This window comes from Euphorbia lathyris, chromosome 1 (genome assembly GCF_963576675.1).
Source record: "Euphorbia lathyris chromosome 1, ddEupLath1.1, whole genome shotgun sequence".
NCBI classification, from domain to species: domain Eukaryota; kingdom Viridiplantae; phylum Streptophyta; class Magnoliopsida; order Malpighiales; family Euphorbiaceae; genus Euphorbia; species Euphorbia lathyris.
This window is the reverse complement of record NC_088910.1, coordinates 53,736,652-53,754,835: the sequence shown is the minus strand read 5'-3', so window position 1 is coordinate 53,754,835 and position 18,184 is coordinate 53,736,652. Positions and strand designations below refer to the sequence as shown.

The following is an 18,184-nucleotide window of genomic DNA, read 5'->3' as shown; positions in this document are numbered from 1 at the left end:
GTTTCCAGTTTAGAAGAGTCAATTGATGTTAAATCTAAACCTAAACCATGAGATAACATGATCATTTATACAAACAGTAACAGTTTTAGCAACAGGACTAAAATTTTCATGATAATCAATTCCATATAATTGATTGTATCCTTTTACTACAAGACGTGCCTTGAACCTATCAACCTTACCATTGGGTTTAAATGTTATTCTGAAAATCAACAGAGCAACATTTTGGCAAAAAAAGGTTTGATTAGCTTCCAATGCCTGCAACTTCTACATTCGTAGCTTCAATACATCTTGGATCTTGACATGCTTCATTATAATTTTGGGCGACTTTAGAAGAGAAACTTTGGTAAGACTAGCAGCATGATGGGTAGAATGCATTTATCCGGTAATGAAATATGTATTGAAAGAAATATATTAAAGTATGATGTATTATTAGTGATATAATAAAACAAAAGTGTAATTTTCAAGTAATGTTTTTTTATATATGATTTTCTATCTTTATATTTTATTTGTATTTATTTATTAAGGTCATCATTTATTACTTCCTCACTAAACTTCTAAAATCTCAAGAGGTGTGAATGGACTAAGTTGTTGTTTAGCTAAGCAACAAATAGAACAATCAACAAAAGAAATTTCAAGTTTTATTAAAGGAATATGACATACTTGGGTCAGGTCAGGTAGATGTCCCAACATGTTTTGCCAAAGACTAGACTAAAAAGACATGTAGCAGTTGAGAAAGAAAATTGTAAAACTATCTTGTGAAGAATATCGTAATTAAAAGACTTCGGTGTTAACATAGATTGACAGAAATGCAGTTATTAAGCCAAAATAAGGCACTCTTTTAGACAGAAAATTCTTGAAAAGAGTATTTGGTTCTCTTTCATTAATTTTTTTTTTAATGTGCCAAAGAATTTTAGAATTCCTCAACTTATAAGAGCCATATTTAATTATATTCGCCTGAGATGGTAAACAGATTGATATTATAGTTACTCAATACATATATCTGCATAACAAATTCATTATTTTCCTGCATTTGCAATCGTTGAAATAGTTTGTTAGCATCTAACACTGGAAGCTGTAAAAATCATATCTGAACCATAAATAACACATGCTGCTGTTAACAACCTAAAACCATATACTACAAGCAGCTGTTTGCAAAATCAACGATCCTGTATTCCATTTACTCTACCCTTCTAAGAAAAAGCAAAAACCATTCTAGAAACAAGCTACCCTACGCAGAACCTTTCATCTTGGATATCTCTTCTAGTAAATATTTTGATTCAGTAGCAAAATCAACTGGAGCGGCAACCCTCGCTGTTATTCTTTGCCTCTTCTCATTATTGTACTCACTTTGAGCAACACTCACCCTAAAAACATGAGGTTTCCATGTGGCCTCTTTTAATTTCTCTTGGTAACTTACTTCTTCCTGAAAAATGTCAATATCAAAGTAAATTAGAAATTGATTTTGAAGTTGTAATTTCACTTTTCCTTCCAAAAATTTACCTCTGATCTCAGTTTATCTAGTTCATCTGCAGAACAACCTATGATTCTCTCCGCTTCATCATTAAATGCAGAAATCCAACCTTCACCGCTTGCATCAGAGGCTTTGACCACCATAATGTACCTACAAAATGGAGGTAAACTATATAAATCTACTCTCAATACACCTACTCTCCATACATCTTTCATGTTCAATTTTCTCTTACCTTAAGTTAGACTCAGAATCAGTCTTCTGGCATCCTTCACACCAATATCCACCTCCGATAGCTTCAGTCACTTTCTTATTGCAAGTCTTGCATGCCCGGTACCACATAGTCTGATCAGGCTTGATGAAACTTATATATGTCCTGATGCTGAAAAATACAGGCTGCACACCACACAAAATTTAACTCATTTCCCTATACAATAGCATCAAAAGATCCAACTTATCATGAAAATCAATCAAGTCTGTACCTTTTCACTGCCCAAATCTGGATTGCCTATTATGTGAGAGATTGAGACACGGTCAGAGTACAAAGACCTTCCTCCACTCTTAGTTGAAGGGCTTAAACCAGAACCAATAGAGGCCATTGACGTCTCTTTACCTTCAGAATCATACCTTATAAAGATAGAAACACATTTAATTAGAAGAACAAGAAAAAAATCTGCAATGGAAGCCTCAGCTGAGAAGTGAGGACAAAAACTTACCAGCTTCTCAGCTTCTTTGATTCAGGAGTATCCGGATTGATTTGTACAACGCTTCTACCCAAAGTGGACAAAGACACGCCTGAAGGACATTGAAAGTAACCATCACAAATTGGGACTAATTATCTCCTATTGAACACAGGGGAAAACAGCAATTTCTATGCTAATTTAATAGAGGGTTACCTTGAAAATCCCCAACCTTGAGAGATTTGATTGCAACTACAGGCGATTTATCAGCACAATCAAGTAATTCCTGCCCCAGATTAGTTGCAAGGTCATTCCACAGTGATACTACAACAGTCTTGTTCCTGTACCATATATGGGCAGGCTTCAGTTCTCAAAAGACCAAAGATTAATGAACATGATAAAACTGAAATTATACAATTCTTACGTATTATCTGCAATAGTTATGTCTCGCTTTGGTACCATCTCATTGTTGATCTTTCTCCGGATGCTCATTGTAGGAGAAACACTTTGAACAACACCAATAACATCTAAAATAAATTTCAAATGCACTAGTAAGCATATGGGATAAAGAATATATACGCATCTAAAAGGACTTCCAAAAAATTGTTCTTACCAACTAGCTCATTCGTAGAAACATATGGTCCCAGTTGATCAATTGGGACAAAGTTGAACTTCGTTTCAGGTATAAAAGCTGCTTCCTCAGTAGCCTCATCCACTACAGAGTTCTCATTTAAGTTCATTTCATAATCATTCTGCACAGTTCTGAACTGCTTGTTAGCAACTTTAAGACTTCCTTTAGATATGTAATAAACTTTCCCTAACTGAAACTTGTCAAAGAATTTCTTTGCAGCCTCATTGAACATTGTTGCTTGTATTTGTGTTCCCTGAAAATAGAAAACTACGTTATCACCCAAAAGATCCAATTAAATATAAACCATGAACTTGCCAATCAGGGAAAAAAATGCAAACTCACATCGTCATCTGTCAACTCAACATTGAAAACACATCCCTCTCCTCTTGCATTTTTGTAAGTGCGCATATTTCCTTTGCTTGTAACCCTGACCTTGATGGTCCAATTACCTTGATAAGGATTCAAGGAAACCAGAGGGTGAACCCTTCTAGTCATGGCCATTCGTGCAGGAGGAGCCATGCTGAAATTTGGCAAGATATAGGGTATAAATGCACAAGGCGCTTACCAAATGGAGAAGTTGAAGGATAAACAAACAACAATGGAAAACTTGGTAAAAGCTGAAGAAAACTTACTTTCTGTGCTGTTCCAGCACTATTTGAGCAGCTGATTTTGTAAAGGTTTCTTGTTTTGGCTTCAAAACAATGCCACTTACTTCTTGCTTTGGTTTCAGTATGATTCCTGCTTCTGCATTTACTGACTCATCCTTAATTTCCATTCCAAGAGCAGGAGAAACCATCTCACATTTTGTTATGATTAAATAACTGAAAAACGAAACAAGCATCAATTTAATAACAGATTCCAGAAAAACAATGGCGGCTGCTAAAAGGAAAAAAATATCTAATTACGCTGAAAGGTTTGATTAGTACTTCTCTGATTTGCTGGGAATCTCATTGATTGTATAATCAAGGATTCGAATGAGACCAAGGTTCTGAATATTTCCGGAAATTATCTCCGAAGTCAGACGTGAGTTGAAGATCGCTTTAATCTTCTTCCTTCCATCATTAGCATCAAACCTGGAAGCAAAAGTAAAAACGAAAATTAGATAATCATTAAAACTAATTACTTCTTTAGCTATAATATTTTGCGACAAAGAGCGTTAAGAAAGCTAGAAAAGAAAAAACTAAAACGCCATTCAACCTAAGCTTTTAATTAGCTCAGATAAAAGGCCAAAAAAATAAGTTGAAAATAATTTACATAGTAGATCAGAAAAATCAGAGTTATACTCAGACCTCCTCCGAAACGACTACCAAATTGAAAAAAGAAAAACAAGTAATCAGACACCCACAATATCCCAACGGAAATAGTTGGACGAGCATACAGAGAAATTCAACACAAGCCCAAATAACAAACGCCAAGTGATAGAAAACGTACCCATAAGATTTGCCTTTAGGCTCCAGATTGGTGATCTGGACTACGATCTCAGGAATATCTTTGATTGAATCTGGCTTAGGGTTTGAAAGCAGAGTAGAAATTGCATCTGGGGTCACACTTTTCCTCATCTCTCCCATAATCACAAAGACTCTGTCGCTTTCTTTCTCTCTCTGAATGTGGGTTTGGAAGATAGAAAAAGTAGAGGAACGGATCGGGTGTATGTATTGAAGGATTTAGGCGCGATAAGAGAGTATTTGGGCAAATTCATTTTTTAAATTTTGCGCGGTAAAGAGAGGCAAAGGAGCGCTCGCTGTGAATTGAAAAATGGAGGCTTTTTCGCGGGAACTTTGTAATGTTATGGATTTGGGTACCCCCCATTTTCTCGACCTGGCCGTAAAATAGATACAGATACAATTTTGCCCTCTTATTTTGGTGAATCTACCAATTCTCTAATATTCATTTTAATTATTATTATAATTACTTTTGAAGATATGAAATTATGGATTCCTTTTTATTTGGGATAAGGTGCAAATTTGCCCCCTAACGTTTTTAGGGAAGATCATATTTACCCCTTAAGTATAAAATAGTAAAATTTTAGATCTATTGTTTTCTTAAAGGTGCAATTTTAGATCTATTGGATGGAAAACTTAAACAGTGTCGGCTAACTTCTAATTCTCTCCATCCATTCATGTTTTTTTTTTCATCTTCACCATTAATCAGGAACAAATCCTTCCTTTAATTCATCAGCATAGCATGTTCAAATTGTAGCTTTTTCCTCCAAAACACTAGTCTCAATCCATATTCTTTTATCCCCAAAAGTGATAGTTTCATGATGCAATAGGAAAAAATTCCCAATAAGTCACTTCAATCACATGTAAAAGAAAGAAATCAAATTTTATAAACCCTTCTTCTTCTCAAGAACCAGAAGGTTCATTCTTCAAACAGAGGCTACAAATGTATTCTTGAAAAATTAAAATGTTTTTACCTTAATTTGAGTTGGGGGACACCCAGCTGAAGAAATAGAAATGAATGGTGGGAAGAAATATGAGTTGGAAGTGAAAATGATTTCAGGGTTGAAATTGCAGGAAATGATGCATATTTGCGATAAAGGAGAAGGATATAAGGGTCATGATTGAAGGAAGGAGAAGGAGAGCAGAATCAAAATTGCAATTCAAGGGAAGAAGAAGGTGAGCAGAATCGTAATTGAAGGGAAGGAGATGAATGAGAGCAAAATCAAAATCGCAATTGAAGAAGAATGATACTATAATCAAAATCTGCAGAATCGTGTGATTTGGGGGAAGAAGATGAAAATGTTGACACCGTTAAGTTTTCCATCCAATAAGTCCAAAATTGCACCTGTAGGAAAACCATAGACCTAAAATTTTGCTATTTCATACTTAAAGGGTAAATGTGATCTTCCCTAAAAACGTTAGGGGCAAATTTGCACTTTATCCCTTTTTATTTGAATAACTTGTACATTATTTTGTTGAGAGTAATTTAGGAAAATATTACCGAATTTAATATACATTGTAACCGCATCATTATCAAATCCAATAAAAATGGACAAGTTTTAGCGGATGGTGCCGCTACCGTTGGTGGCGAACTTGTCTTGAGGGAAAATGTATTAGTAGCTTACATGCTAGATAGTGTAAAATATCGTTTCCGAAGTTAGATCGCTGATTTGCAATCTGATCTTGATCTTGCCGATCGGTCTTTCGTCATATTCCATAGAATATTATAATTTTGAGGATGCAGTATTCATTAGCGAATGTCTGGCATATGAAGATATTTAGTCTTCTTTTCACATCACGTATGGAAATATGAAATTCAGACTCATGTGACAAATCAATGACCTAAAAGGATCACTAACAAAATATCTCATCTAAGAGCGTCGAAGATGAACGAGGCTAAACGATCTGTCGAACCCATAAAATAATATCAAATTTTAAATCCCCCCATAGAGTAACATAATGGATGATTAGCAGTGATAATAAATGGGTCTGGTTTTTAAGTCGATTTGGAGGCTCTTCATTCAATGTCGCACTCTTTGATTTGATAGAGAGCTTTTGTTGGTTATCTCCCGACGCAGGATGCCCTCCGCTCGTGGTCTGCCGATTGTATCCAATTGCGCATTTTGTCTGCTCTAGTATGAGACTTTGGATCACCGAATGGTTCGCTGTCCTTTCGTTCGTCAAGCCTGGTATAGTGTTTCTTCTTTATTCGACATACGTCTGCACATTGCTTTATCTCTGGCTGAAATGTTGTGCCACGCTTTTACACACTATTTTCGCTCTCAGATATCGTTGCTTTGGTGCAGCACGGTGGTCGACGCTATCTGGGTTATTTAGTTCTCATAGAATGATTGCATCTTCATAAACGTCACTCATAACATCCATGGCTCACTCTGATTGTTATAGGCTCGCATTTGGGACGCGGATTCCCTGCAATTTGGTACTATTTGGAATTATTCAATCGAGCTGCAGATCATTCAAACACTTTGACTTCACTCGTGACATTGTACAGCTCCTTGATTGCTTGATGTCCGCTGGAGTCTTCCATCTGAGGGGTGGATTAAAGCTAACACGGATGCTTCTGTAGCTTCGGAAGGTGTTGGTTGTGGAGTCATTTTTTGGGATCATGAGGGTCACACCTTGGGCTCGTTTGCCTTTCCACTGGATTGCTCCTTAGTCCATATGGCAGAATTTAAAGCAGTCATGTTTACGATTTCGGTGGCTTCTTCTCGGGGATGGCTTCGCCTTTGGATTGAAAGTGACTCGTCCTACGTCATTCACCTCATCCGCTCCCGGATAATGCTCGTTTATTGGAATTTTCAGGTTGATTGGCATGATTGCTTGAACTCCATGACCTCTATGCAGATTGTGTCCTCTCACATATTTCACGAGGGTAATCGAGTTGATGCTCTCGCCATTTTTGGATGCCTCGGCTCTGGCCTGCAATGGTTGCACTCCAATCCGAGCTCTTGTTTTATCTTTATTCGAGGCAATGCTATAGGACGTGATTTGTATCATTTTTCTTAATCCGTTGGTTGCACTTTTTGTTATATTTTTTAATTCTTTTTTAATAATATTTGGGCTTGGCTTTTGCTGCTGTCAGGGGTGCCAACCTGGTTGGGATGTCTGACTGTGGCTTATCCGTCTCCAGCTTCTAATTAAAAAAAATAAATGAGTGTTTTACTCTTGGTACACCCATAAAATAATGTTAGATCTAAAAGAGTGTATGATAAGTCTTAAAAGCTAATGAAAAAACCATAAAACATTAACACTTAATAGAGAAATTATACTATGGACCAGTACTAGTCCCTCAACTCAAATGATGCCATATTAGCAATTGAGTTACCGTGACATCATTTGAGTGATCGGTGTTGAAACACAATTTCCACACTAATTTTGATTATGACAAAAATATTTAAAAAAATTAATATTTCCATAATTAATAACACGTTGGAATTAAATGTTGATTTATTTGGACTAATGTGTTTCTTGAAGTGTGTGTTTAATTAAAGAGTACGTATGAAATAAATAATCAAAGGCCTTAAGGACTGATCAAAGGCCAAATGATCAACTTTAGCCTAATAAAAAAAGGATCCAGAAGCATAAAGTCATACCTAATTAAAGAATCATTCCGGAAGACAAATGATCAAGGCACAAGAGACCGGTTTAAATGCTGACTCTGTCTAACTGACAATGCATCACCAAATAAGGAATTAAGTAGAAGCTCCAGACGGCTTTTCCGCTGGTCAATTTGGAATCTTTGCCTCATTTGGTTAGACAATCAGACTACCTCTGTAACGATTCAGAAGTGTGCCATTTTGAAGACAAAATGGAAAAGAGAAGAACAGCCATTGGCTAAGGACACTGGCTATTGAGGATGAAAGGGACAGAAGAACCGTTTTCCTCTAATGGTTATTTTGAATTTTCAAAATAATCAGTCTCAAAGTGTCACTATAAAAGCTCCATCAATTGCTTCATTTGGACTAGATCATCAACCCTGAATTCAATAGAGAATCATTATTGAAGTTCCAAAAGCAAAGCAAACATCATATACACACTCATTGTATTCATTTGTGTGATAGTTCTAAGTTCATTCGTCGTGTTATGAGTTAGAACAAAAACTATTAATAGCTTAGAAAGTTCATAAGCTCTTCTGTTTGATTCGGTTATAAGTAGACAACAAGATAGGAAGATAGATAGCTGAGTGTTGAGTGTAAAGGAAGATACTTTACAAAGCCTCTGTGTCTATTATAAGGGTTTATGCTCTACCTGTTAGAAGGAGTTCACTAGTGGATTAAAACTCAGAGGAATGTACTCTGGAGACGGGATGTAAGCATGAGACCGAATCAGTATAAATCAATGCATAACAATTTCTCTAACCCTTTCATTCTGATATATTTATATTGATTGCTTTTGTGTTTAAACTTGTATAATTTGCGCTTTTGACTATTGTACTCAATAGTATATTTAATCAAGTCACACAGAGTCTACCCCCAGTTGTGTAGCCTAAGTGTTTAACGTTCAGAAGCAGAATCAAGCCTTGTTTCTGTTGAATACAACAAACAAAGTTGCCTCTGATTCCGAGAAGCTTTGTGCTATTGAATTAATTGTGAATTTTTTGTATAAAGGTTTAAATTTAAATATAGTTCCATTCACCCCTCTCTTTCGGAACTAGATTCTATCTCACAATGGTCCAACAATCGGGATTAGTACTAGTCCCATTCCATTATAAACAAATTCCATGTAATGATGAACATGTTTTTGTTTTTTAATTTGTATTTACTAGTCTGCGAAACTAACATGTTTATGCCCTAAGCCAAACTTATAGCAATTTCAAAAAACATTTTTCTCCAACAAAACTTATCCGAAATGAAAATAAACAATGTCGTATATTGGGTTGTTCTTTGGAAAATTTTGAAAACATTGTTTTGTCTTAAGAACGTTATAGGTGATTAAACAAAAAAATAAAAGGAATACATAAATGTGTATGAACAATAAATCCGAACTCAAAAGAACAGAGTTATATAAATCTTATGTTTGTACTAGCAGTCTCTTTAAGATATATTTCGTCGCTATTAACAATCGTCTCTCAAGATATAACATATTACGCAAAACAAACTCTTACTTGCGTAAATTCACTATCACCGAAGCAGGAAAACATGAACAATATAAATATACAGAGTATATAATTTTAGAGAGTATTTTTGTTTTTATGTCTATTAAATTTGACAGCTATATTTTATATAAATATAACTCGAATATACATATTTGTTCACGAATAAACATGATTGAGGTGTCTATTGGAATTTAAACTAATTTCATATATATATATATATATATATATATATATATATATATATATATATATATATATTCCAGCAATCATGTTAATTAAAAGAATTCTCTCCTAATTAGGTTTCTTCAAAGCGCGAAGATAGTATCACCCGATAAGGAATGTTGACTTTCTCGACATCCTTTCTTTATCGAATTACAGAGTCATGACTCATGTTTTATCTTATTCCGGCTAGGATTCCACACTCCTACATAAAGGGGTCCAACTCTATTCATAAGGTATTATTAATATCTCTCTAAAAGTAATGATTTGCTCACTTTATTACTTTATCCCTTCTTTAGATAAGAAACTGACCTGAGCGTCAAATTATCCCTCATTAGGAATCCGACCAAGCTTGGTTTATTTTACAAGATCTGGAATAAATAAGAGCTCGAATATTTGATCTCATTTAACCCTCAGTACTTTATCAGATGAAAAGGAAATGAATGAGCTAAAAGAAGGTAAGATCAAAACGATACCTTAACAAAAGAACTAACGAGTTGGATTGGGTTCTCTTAAGTAAAGGTCTACTTTAGCTTGCTCTCAGCATCTGGAAAGATGGCAAGTCTCTGGAGATTTGACAATACTTAGGGATTATGCAGACCATAAAAATCTTACTATATATCAGGCCGAATGTCGGAAGGTGTGAAATTCTTTAAAAGATACGTATTTTAAAGAATACAAAGTGTCATATATCCTAAAGTCCATACTGTGCCTCATCTTAACCATTTCATCATCAAAAGAGAGTGTCACGGTGGATATGTCAGATTTGCGATTCACATACTATGATGAGAAGTGACCTCGAACCTTAAAGCCATAAAAGAGCGCATATAGCATAATAATTCTCTAGTTTGGACATCTCGACCTCCAAATTTTCCTTGTCTTATCGACTCTAGCTTATAGTCGTATATTGCTCATACGATTCTTGCTTTATCTGAATCTACACCTCCCTACGGAGCTTCGACCTTAGTTACTTGAAGCTTCGCTTTTAAGGAGTAATTTTCCGCTATCAGAATTTGGATGTTGCTCAGACTACTCTCTATATCCTTCATTTGATTGTTCACGGAGGTCGTATATGTAAGCACGTGAAAAGGAAGGAAAGGATTAGCATGAGGCAAAAAGGGAAAATGAATGTTTGAGGTCGGAAAGTCATCACAATTCCTCTTAATCATGTAGAAACAATAGCTATTCATGAAAGCAGCTAATAATGTATTTGGATGTACATGAAAATCATGTAGTACATTATCATATAAAATTTTTTTTATCAACAATATATGAAAACAATGTACCGTTTGCATTAATGAAGTGAAAGAAAATTATATTAACTGATGCACAATAAAATATATTTCATCAAACTTCTTCTTTACTCATAATTTTATAAAAAATGGTGAAATCATTATTCAACAAATTCGATCTAAGTAACAACATAACATATTTATTCTCTAAGACATTATCTTCTACAAGTTTTAAAAAGTTCGTTTATAATATTGAAATGCGTCGTTTCAAATGTCTTGTAATACTATGAATGTTCTACTTTTCTCTTAAACAAAGAATCTATCCCATTGTATAAAATATAAATAAGTGTTACGCCATAGATATCCATCAACAACTATACATATATTAACGATGCATTAAGAGATAAATTTAGTTAAATTGATCTTCATTTTTTTTTTTTTTTTGAAGTAAAAATTGATCTTCATTTAATTAACTACTCCCTCCATTTTTATATATATGACGTTATGGAGAGTATCACACTAAACAAGGCAAATGTTTTTGAGACTAAAATGGACCAAATTGCCCATAATCAAATGGCTTAATTAGGCTGCTTTTTTTACACATAATCATGAGCTATAAATGCCTATTGGACTGCTCATTAAAGAAGGATGGCGGTATGATAACCTTCATTTTCATTTGTGGAATTTATCCTCTTTTGTAAAGAGACTCTCCATCTTCTTCCTTGGAGAATGAAACTCAAAATCATCTCTTTTGTTTTTCCCAAAATCATTCATTATTACGTTTACAGCAACAAAAAGCAAAATTGTCAAAGGCTATAAAAAAACTCCATAACGTCGTATATTTGTGACTTTTTTCCAACCTCCAAAACGTCATATATATAAAAATGGAGGGAGTATAACCATCTTGGAGAAAGTTGAAAAGTGCTAATTTCCATGGCCAAAACCCAAGCAACATCAGCTAATTCGTTATTTGTTGTTTGAATTGAAGGGTTTTGTTTTGTTTGGGTGTAGAAAGTCAAAAGCAGCGACTTTGACTTTATTGAACCTTGGAGAGAGGGAAACAAACCCCACCATTTTTCCAGCCAGAAATTGCAGGGAAGCAGCTCTCGCCTCTGCTTCCGTTTCGTTTTCTAGAAAAAAAGGGAGAAAACTTTGCCGTCCGAACATCCAATTTATTGATTTTTATTCTTCCTACTTCCGTTGCTTTCCATCTTCTGCTCCAGGAAAACTAAGTAATTTCACTTCTTTCCGATCTCTTACTTCAATTAGCAACCATCTTCTGCTGTTTATTTATCTATTCATTTATTTTTTCTTCTGCGTTGATCAACTTCTCTTGAATTCTCATATGACCTTATGGTTCTTGTCTGAGATGTTGAATTGAAAGTCAAATTTTTGTTTGTGGTCTCGTCATGTTTGTGTTCTTCAACTTTCGAGCATATTCTATTGTTACTTTTACTCTTTAGCTGGATAGTATTCAGTGATTAGTTCATGATAGATATGAGATTCAAGAAGGAAAATCTGTGAAGACCTAGAGAGATTTTTACTAGATATTTTGTAATTTTTCTTTTCAAATTTGTAAATCTGTGAAGACCTTCTTCCTTTTTTGTATGTCAGTAATCTTCATCCCTGGATCATATGTTAGATTGATCAAATTGGGTAATTGATTGTTGACTCTCTCTCTCTCTCTCTCTCTTCTTAAGATCAAATTGGGTCATAAGATTCCTCCCTCTTTCTCTCTCTCTTCCATATATATGATCTTCCTTAATTGGAAAAGATCCTTGTGCTTCTAGGGTTTTGGTTTTGGCTGTGGATTTCCATGGTTTAGGTGATTTTGCTGGATTGGTTAGTTAGAAATTCCATTTTTGGCAATCCTTTTATTGCCCTCTTCTTTGTTTTCTTGAGTGAATCTTGACAGTCAAACTATCATGCCAACCTATGAAGTAGAAGAACACATTGTTGCTGCAACTAAACATATTCTCAAGGCATTAGAGGCATGTGAGGACAGGATGAGTGATGATTTTAAAAGAGCAATTAAAGACATCGACTCTCATTTGTCAACCATGGAGATAATGACCAAAAGCAAGGGAAGAGAGTTTATGGACATTGAGGAGCAGCTGAAATGTGCAGAGCCAAAAATACTTCAGTGGAAATCTAATCCATCTCTGATATGGGACTCTGGCCCTATGGAAGCCAAAGAGTATTTGCAAGCTGTGAATCAGATTCTAATGGTGAGGGAAAGCTTGGAAGGTGTGCTCTTAAGCAAAAATGGAAAGGCCAGGGACATCAGTTTCCGAGCTCAGTGTCTGCTGCAGTTAGGAATGTCGAGGCTTGAGGAAGAGTTAGGCCACATTCTGGTTCAGCATAAGAAATACATTGACTCTGAGTATCTGCCATCTCATTCACCTTCAAGTGTTGTGATATATGATGAGTCATTTAGTTCTGTTGAAGATGCAATAGCCGAGGAAACTTTCCTGGGAGATAGAAATGACAGAGAATCAGTTGCATACACAGTAGATCTAATTGATCCACATGTAATTCCTCACATCAAGTCCATCGTTCATGTTATGTCTGCTTCTAATTACATCCGTGAATTTTGCGAGGTTTTTATCAGTAACCGGAGGGATGCATTATATGAGTACTTGTCCAATCTTGAAATAGAGAAATTCAGCATTGAGGATGTGCTGAAGCTGGAATGGGATTGCTTGAACAGTGAGATCAAGAAATGGATTTGGGCTATGAAGATCATTATCAGAGTGTATCTTACTAGCGAGAAACGACTTTGTGACCAGATATTGGGGGATTACGGTTCTGTCAATTCATTTTGCTTCGTCGAAATCTCAAAGGGTTCAATTTTGTGCCTTCTGAATTTTGGCCAAGCGGTAGCAATGGGGCCTCGGAAGCCAGAGAAGTTGGTTTGCTTGCTTAACATGTATGAGGCGGTAACAGATCTCCACTTAGAGATAGATGGTATTTTCTCAGAAGATGAAGGTTCTTTAATCAGAATCGAGTTCCATGAGCTTCTACAGAGACTGGTTGATACTTTGACGGGGACTTTCTTGAAATTCAGGAATGCAATCTCAAGTTATGCGTCGACACACCCTTTTCCTGGAGGAGGAATTCATCCCCTCACTAAGTATGTGATGAATTACATGACACTCCTCACAGAATATTGTGATACTCTCAATTTGCTTCTCAAAGATGAAGAAGTGGACGACTCGAATGCAGTTATTGAACTGGAAAACAGAGAGGAAGTTTCTTCTAGTTGTTGTCCATTGGCTCGTCATCTCCGCTCAATTACATCTACTTTAGAATCCAATCTTGTTGACAAGTCCAAATTATACAAGGATGATCCTCTGCAATACATTTTCTTGATGAACAACATGCATTACATGGTCCAGAAGGTTAAGAACTCCAAACTGAGGCTTCTCTTTGGAGATGAATGGATCCGCAGGCATAATGGGAAGTTTCAGCAGCATGCTACAAGCTATATGCGAACCACTTGGGGTTCTGTCGTGTCTACGCTTAGAGATGATGGTAGGACAAGTCTTAAAGAAAGATGCAGGAGATTCAGTAATGCTTTTGAGGAGGTATACAAAATCCAAACACGCTGGCTGATTCCTGATCAGCAGCTCCGCGAAGATCTGCAAATTTCAACCTCGCAAAAAGTAATCCCGGCTTATAGAAACTTTATTGGGAATAACAACAACAATGTCAGCGAGAGGCATGTTAAGTACACTGCAGATGATCTAGAAGAGCTGCTCTTGGATCTTTTTGTCGGATCACCTAGATCGCTGCGTAATTCCCGCAGGAGGTGAAGCCTCGAGGGCTTTGAGTTTTGTGTTTTCCCCCTTTTTCCATTACTCCGTTCTTTCAATTGTTTAATGATTGTAATAGATGTATATAAGATTATCATTGTCATATTGCCAAAATTTCTGAAGCAATAATGATTGTGATTATGTTTAAGGCACCACTTTAACTTGGTTCTGTTATTCTTCAATACCATAAATTGCAGAGTATTGTATATCTTTCTGTCTCTCTTGCACACTATACAGATGTATTACAGGGTTTTGCTTTTGAGATTAGTCTAGTACCACTGTTGAAAACTCGTTTTTAGATACCAACTTTTTATGATGTAAAGGTATGGCAGGATCAAATGGTTTGCTATATGTGCAGTTTTTTTTTTTTTTTTTGAAGAACTTTAACAAACACTCTACAACTGTTTCAGACAAATATAACAATTAGCGCGTATAATGACTGTGTATAATGACTTCTTACCGCCGTGTATTTGAGAATTGTGTTATGGTTAGAGATTAAACCAGTACTACATTAACTTCATAATAGAAATATCTCAGAGGCAGGCACCAGCTGGATGAAGGTCTCATTTAATTATGAAAAGTGAGTTAGAGGGTTAAATTCAAGTGCAGTGTCACTAATATTGGCCAAAAATAGGGACAAAACATCATCAAGAGTCTTTGCTCTTGTATTGAAGTATGTGGTTGGATATCACTTCACTTCATTTTGCCAAATGGCTGGAGCTGAGGTTTGTGATTTATAAAATAAAATGTAAAAGCAGTTGACTGAGAGAGCATGTGATTTTGATAACTTGACAAATTCAACACGCTTAAATAGATAGATTGGGTGATAATGATGTTTTTCTGTGTGTGTGTGTTTATATAATAGGAATGAATGTATACTTTTACGTTCCATTACTAACTTAATAAAGAGCATCTTTTGACTTGAACATAATTAGAAAGAGTTGGCTCCATCAATACTAGAAAGGTCATTTCTCTTAAATGCATACATCACTCAGTGACATGCACTTAATTTAATAGGGTTGCAATTCTTGTTTGCTTACTATTTTTGTCCTCAAGGATGCCTGTGATTGAGTGATTTCATTTAAGCATCTATTTTTCATCTCTTCCTTTTAGTTGATACCATTTTGTTCAAAGCTTTGACATGTTAAGGTGTTTCAGAGACTGCATTTTTAGGCATACCATAACTGTAAAAGCACAGAAAGGCTCCTCAACCACAACAAAAACCAGCATGTTCTTAAGTTACCAACATTTTTCATACCAAAAATAGATTTGTTGATAGTAAAATATACAAGTCTTCGTTCATTTTCCATTTCAGACAGAAACTTAATACACCTACTACGACATTAAGGTTGAAGAAGAAACAATTATCTTCAAGTAGCAGAAGTTAGGAGTAAGCCTCAACCAGGAGAGTAATATGAGAAATCTAATGAGCATTGACAAGAAAGAACATGATGTTGAATTCTCCAGTAAAAGCCGAAAAAGCAAATCAAAGAACACGCGAAATCTAATTTTCGTGTTTCTACAGTACTTACATAAATTCTCGCAGAAGAAAGGAAATCAAAGTACACAAATTTCATGCCAAAAGAATATAAGCTTCTTCAAGTTACAACAATATGTGCTGAATTTTGAACTCCCTATCTTATGTGACAAATTATTAAACTACATATAACTTAATACATTGCTAAAACATCAGAAGGTTCGAAGAATATTCAAGAACAAATTCTTCAAGTAAAACCCGAGTTAAGAAATAAAACAACACACCTAGTGCAATTGACACTGGAAGAGCAGGCAAAGCTTTCTGATAAAAGGCCAACAGCATCAGTGTAACTCCTAGTCCAGCTATAATAGCAAGATAGCAAGCATATACAGTCATAAAGTCGTACATTGCTGCCCTTCCAACTAACACGCTATAGAAGATGAAGTCCCCCAGCCCGAGCTTAATAGCACCAGTTGACCCCAACCCAATTCCTTCTAGCAGAAAATTTTCATTCGATGCATTATCTTGCTGTCCATGATATTGACCATTGCTTCTATGATCAATTAATGGTGCCGAAAGTTCAGCATTCCTTTCTCGAGATCGCCCCTCTTCAGCTCTCACCAATATTGGGGCTTCATGACTACTATCAACTGAATTAACTGTATTCATAGTCAAGTTTGGATCTGAAACCTCTTCAGAACCATTTCCTACATTTCTCCTCTCTCTCCATATCCTCCTCTGTGCCACAGAGTCCCGCGGGTTTGTGTCATTATTGTTAACAGGGCGAGCTTCGTAAACCAATGCAGGGATATCTTCATCCCTGGATATTGCAAGCTCAACCAAAAGCCTTAAGGGCCCAACAGGCAATAAAACAGCAGCAAGATCATACAATGCCATGGCTACCAATAGTGACCAAGTAGTCCATTCAGGCAAAAGAGTAAACCAGTAAGCAACTAAAACCCCAATTACAACCAAATACGCCTGTGTGACAAATATAGCCATTTTTGACATGAACACGGCCAATACACCCACAACCGCAAAGTTCATCAACATCAACAAAAATGTGATGCAATCAATGGGAACATCGAAATCCCTAATCAAGAACAATGCAATTTCACCACCCATGAATCCCAATACAATAAAAGAAGAGAAACCCATGTATAATTTCAGGAACTGAGTGCATCTAAGGTAAAAAAGCAGTACTAGTAGAAAAGTAACAGCAGTGACAACAACCACAAACACAAGAGAATTCAAAAGGGCACCTTCGAGTTTATCCCAGAACGAGTCAGAAGTTGTCTCCGTGTATGCGATAGTAGCTATGGAGTTTATTGTAGTTGATGCTGAAGAAGAATCAGTGTTGAGTATTGAAACCAGAATCACTACAATTAACATGCAGATTGAAACCGGTGTTATAATTCTGATTAGTTCTTCACCGAGAGAATCAATAATTGATTTGGGTCTTTGGATTTGGGTCATTGTATATCCAATTTCGTGATCAATTTGGGGTTTTTGAGGGTTCGTTCAGTTGTTTGATTGATTTTGTAATTTTATCAGGGTTACGCAGAATTTTATTAATGCGGCAGAGACTTTTAGGTCCCTTTGACCTTCGGGTGGGAGCTTCCTTACAATAGTAATAATGGACCTGAGCTATTAGCCGTGCATTCACATTCTCGTGATGTAGCCTTTTTACGATTTATTTGAGATATAATTAAACAGTTATTAAGTGACTATATAATATCTAAATTTATTAAAATCATACCGTAGAGATTTAAATTATTATAAGGTTTAAGGTGATTAATTCATTTAGTATTTCATTGAACAAGTGAAAACCACTATATAATTGAATTGATATATTTTCTTTCTTGATTAATTAGAGTATAATAGGGAGTATATAAATACAATATTCCTAACTAATTGATATACATAATATTAAAAATCAAATTTCATATATGAACTACTTAATTTGAATGAGTAATAGTTTAAAGGGACAAGTGAGATGTAATCATTTGATAAATAATTATTACTAACATCCCCCCACAAGCTGATGTCGACGTGGGAGACAGAGACGCTTGCAGAGTCGTTGAAAGTGAGACGTCGGAAGAGG

General features: G+C 35.6%; 3 protein-coding genes across 3 annotated transcripts; 1 reads left to right on the top strand and 2 right to left on the bottom strand.

The window, feature by feature from the left end:
• Nucleotides 1–997: 997 nt before the first annotated feature.
• On the bottom strand, nt 998–4,542 carry LOC136233282 (replication protein A 70 kDa DNA-binding subunit B). Its single transcript, XM_066022903.1, has 12 exons — nt 4,211–4,542; nt 3,706–3,852; nt 3,412–3,600; nt 3,122–3,299; nt 2,762–3,032; nt 2,573–2,675; nt 2,365–2,489; nt 2,185–2,263; nt 1,951–2,095; nt 1,704–1,864; nt 1,501–1,621; nt 998–1,423 (listed from the first exon to the last, which is right to left on the bottom strand). The coding sequence occupies exons 1-12, from the start codon at nt 4,345–4,347 to the stop codon at nt 1,229–1,231; spliced, it is 1,851 nt and encodes a 616-aa protein (XP_065878975.1). The 5' UTR covers nt 4,348–4,542; the 3' UTR covers nt 998–1,228.
• Nucleotides 4,543–11,748: 7,206 nt separating this feature from the next.
• LOC136233274 (exocyst complex component EXO70E2) lies at nt 11,749–14,785 on the top strand. The gene has a single exon (XM_066022892.1). It carries the CDS (start codon nt 12,714–12,716, stop codon nt 14,601–14,603), a length of 1,890 nt encoding a protein of 629 aa, XP_065878964.1. The 5' UTR covers nt 11,749–12,713; the 3' UTR covers nt 14,604–14,785.
• A 1,318-nt stretch (nt 14,786–16,103) lies between these two features.
• On the bottom strand, nt 16,104–17,640 carry LOC136233267 (presenilin-like protein At2g29900). Its single transcript, XM_066022881.1, has one exon. It carries the CDS (start codon nt 17,554–17,556, stop codon nt 16,285–16,287), a length of 1,272 nt encoding a protein of 423 aa, XP_065878953.1. The 5' UTR covers nt 17,557–17,640; the 3' UTR covers nt 16,104–16,284.
• Between the last annotated feature and the right edge of the window lie 544 nt (nt 17,641–18,184).

Bases quoted from the DNA above. Each gene is read 5' to 3' on its own strand.
- LOC136233282 (XM_066022903.1), bottom strand. From the start codon at position 4,347: ATGGGAGAGATGAGGAAAAGTGTGACCCCAGATGCAATTTCTACTCTG. The intron at 3,853-4,210 runs GTACGTTTTCTA...TTTTGCTTCCAG, and splicing joins CCTAAAGGCAAATCTTATGG to GTTTGATGCTAATGATGGAA. The intron at 3,300-3,411 runs GTAAGTTTTCTT...GCCAAATTTCAG, and splicing joins GTGCTGGAACAGCACAGAAA to CATGGCTCCTCCTGCACGAA.
- LOC136233274 (XM_066022892.1), top strand. From the start codon at position 12,714: ATGCCAACCTATGAAGTAGAAGAACACATTGTTGCTGCAACTAAACAT.
- LOC136233267 (XM_066022881.1), bottom strand. From the start codon at position 17,556: ATGACCCAAATCCAAAGACCCAAATCAATTATTGATTCTCTCGGTGAA.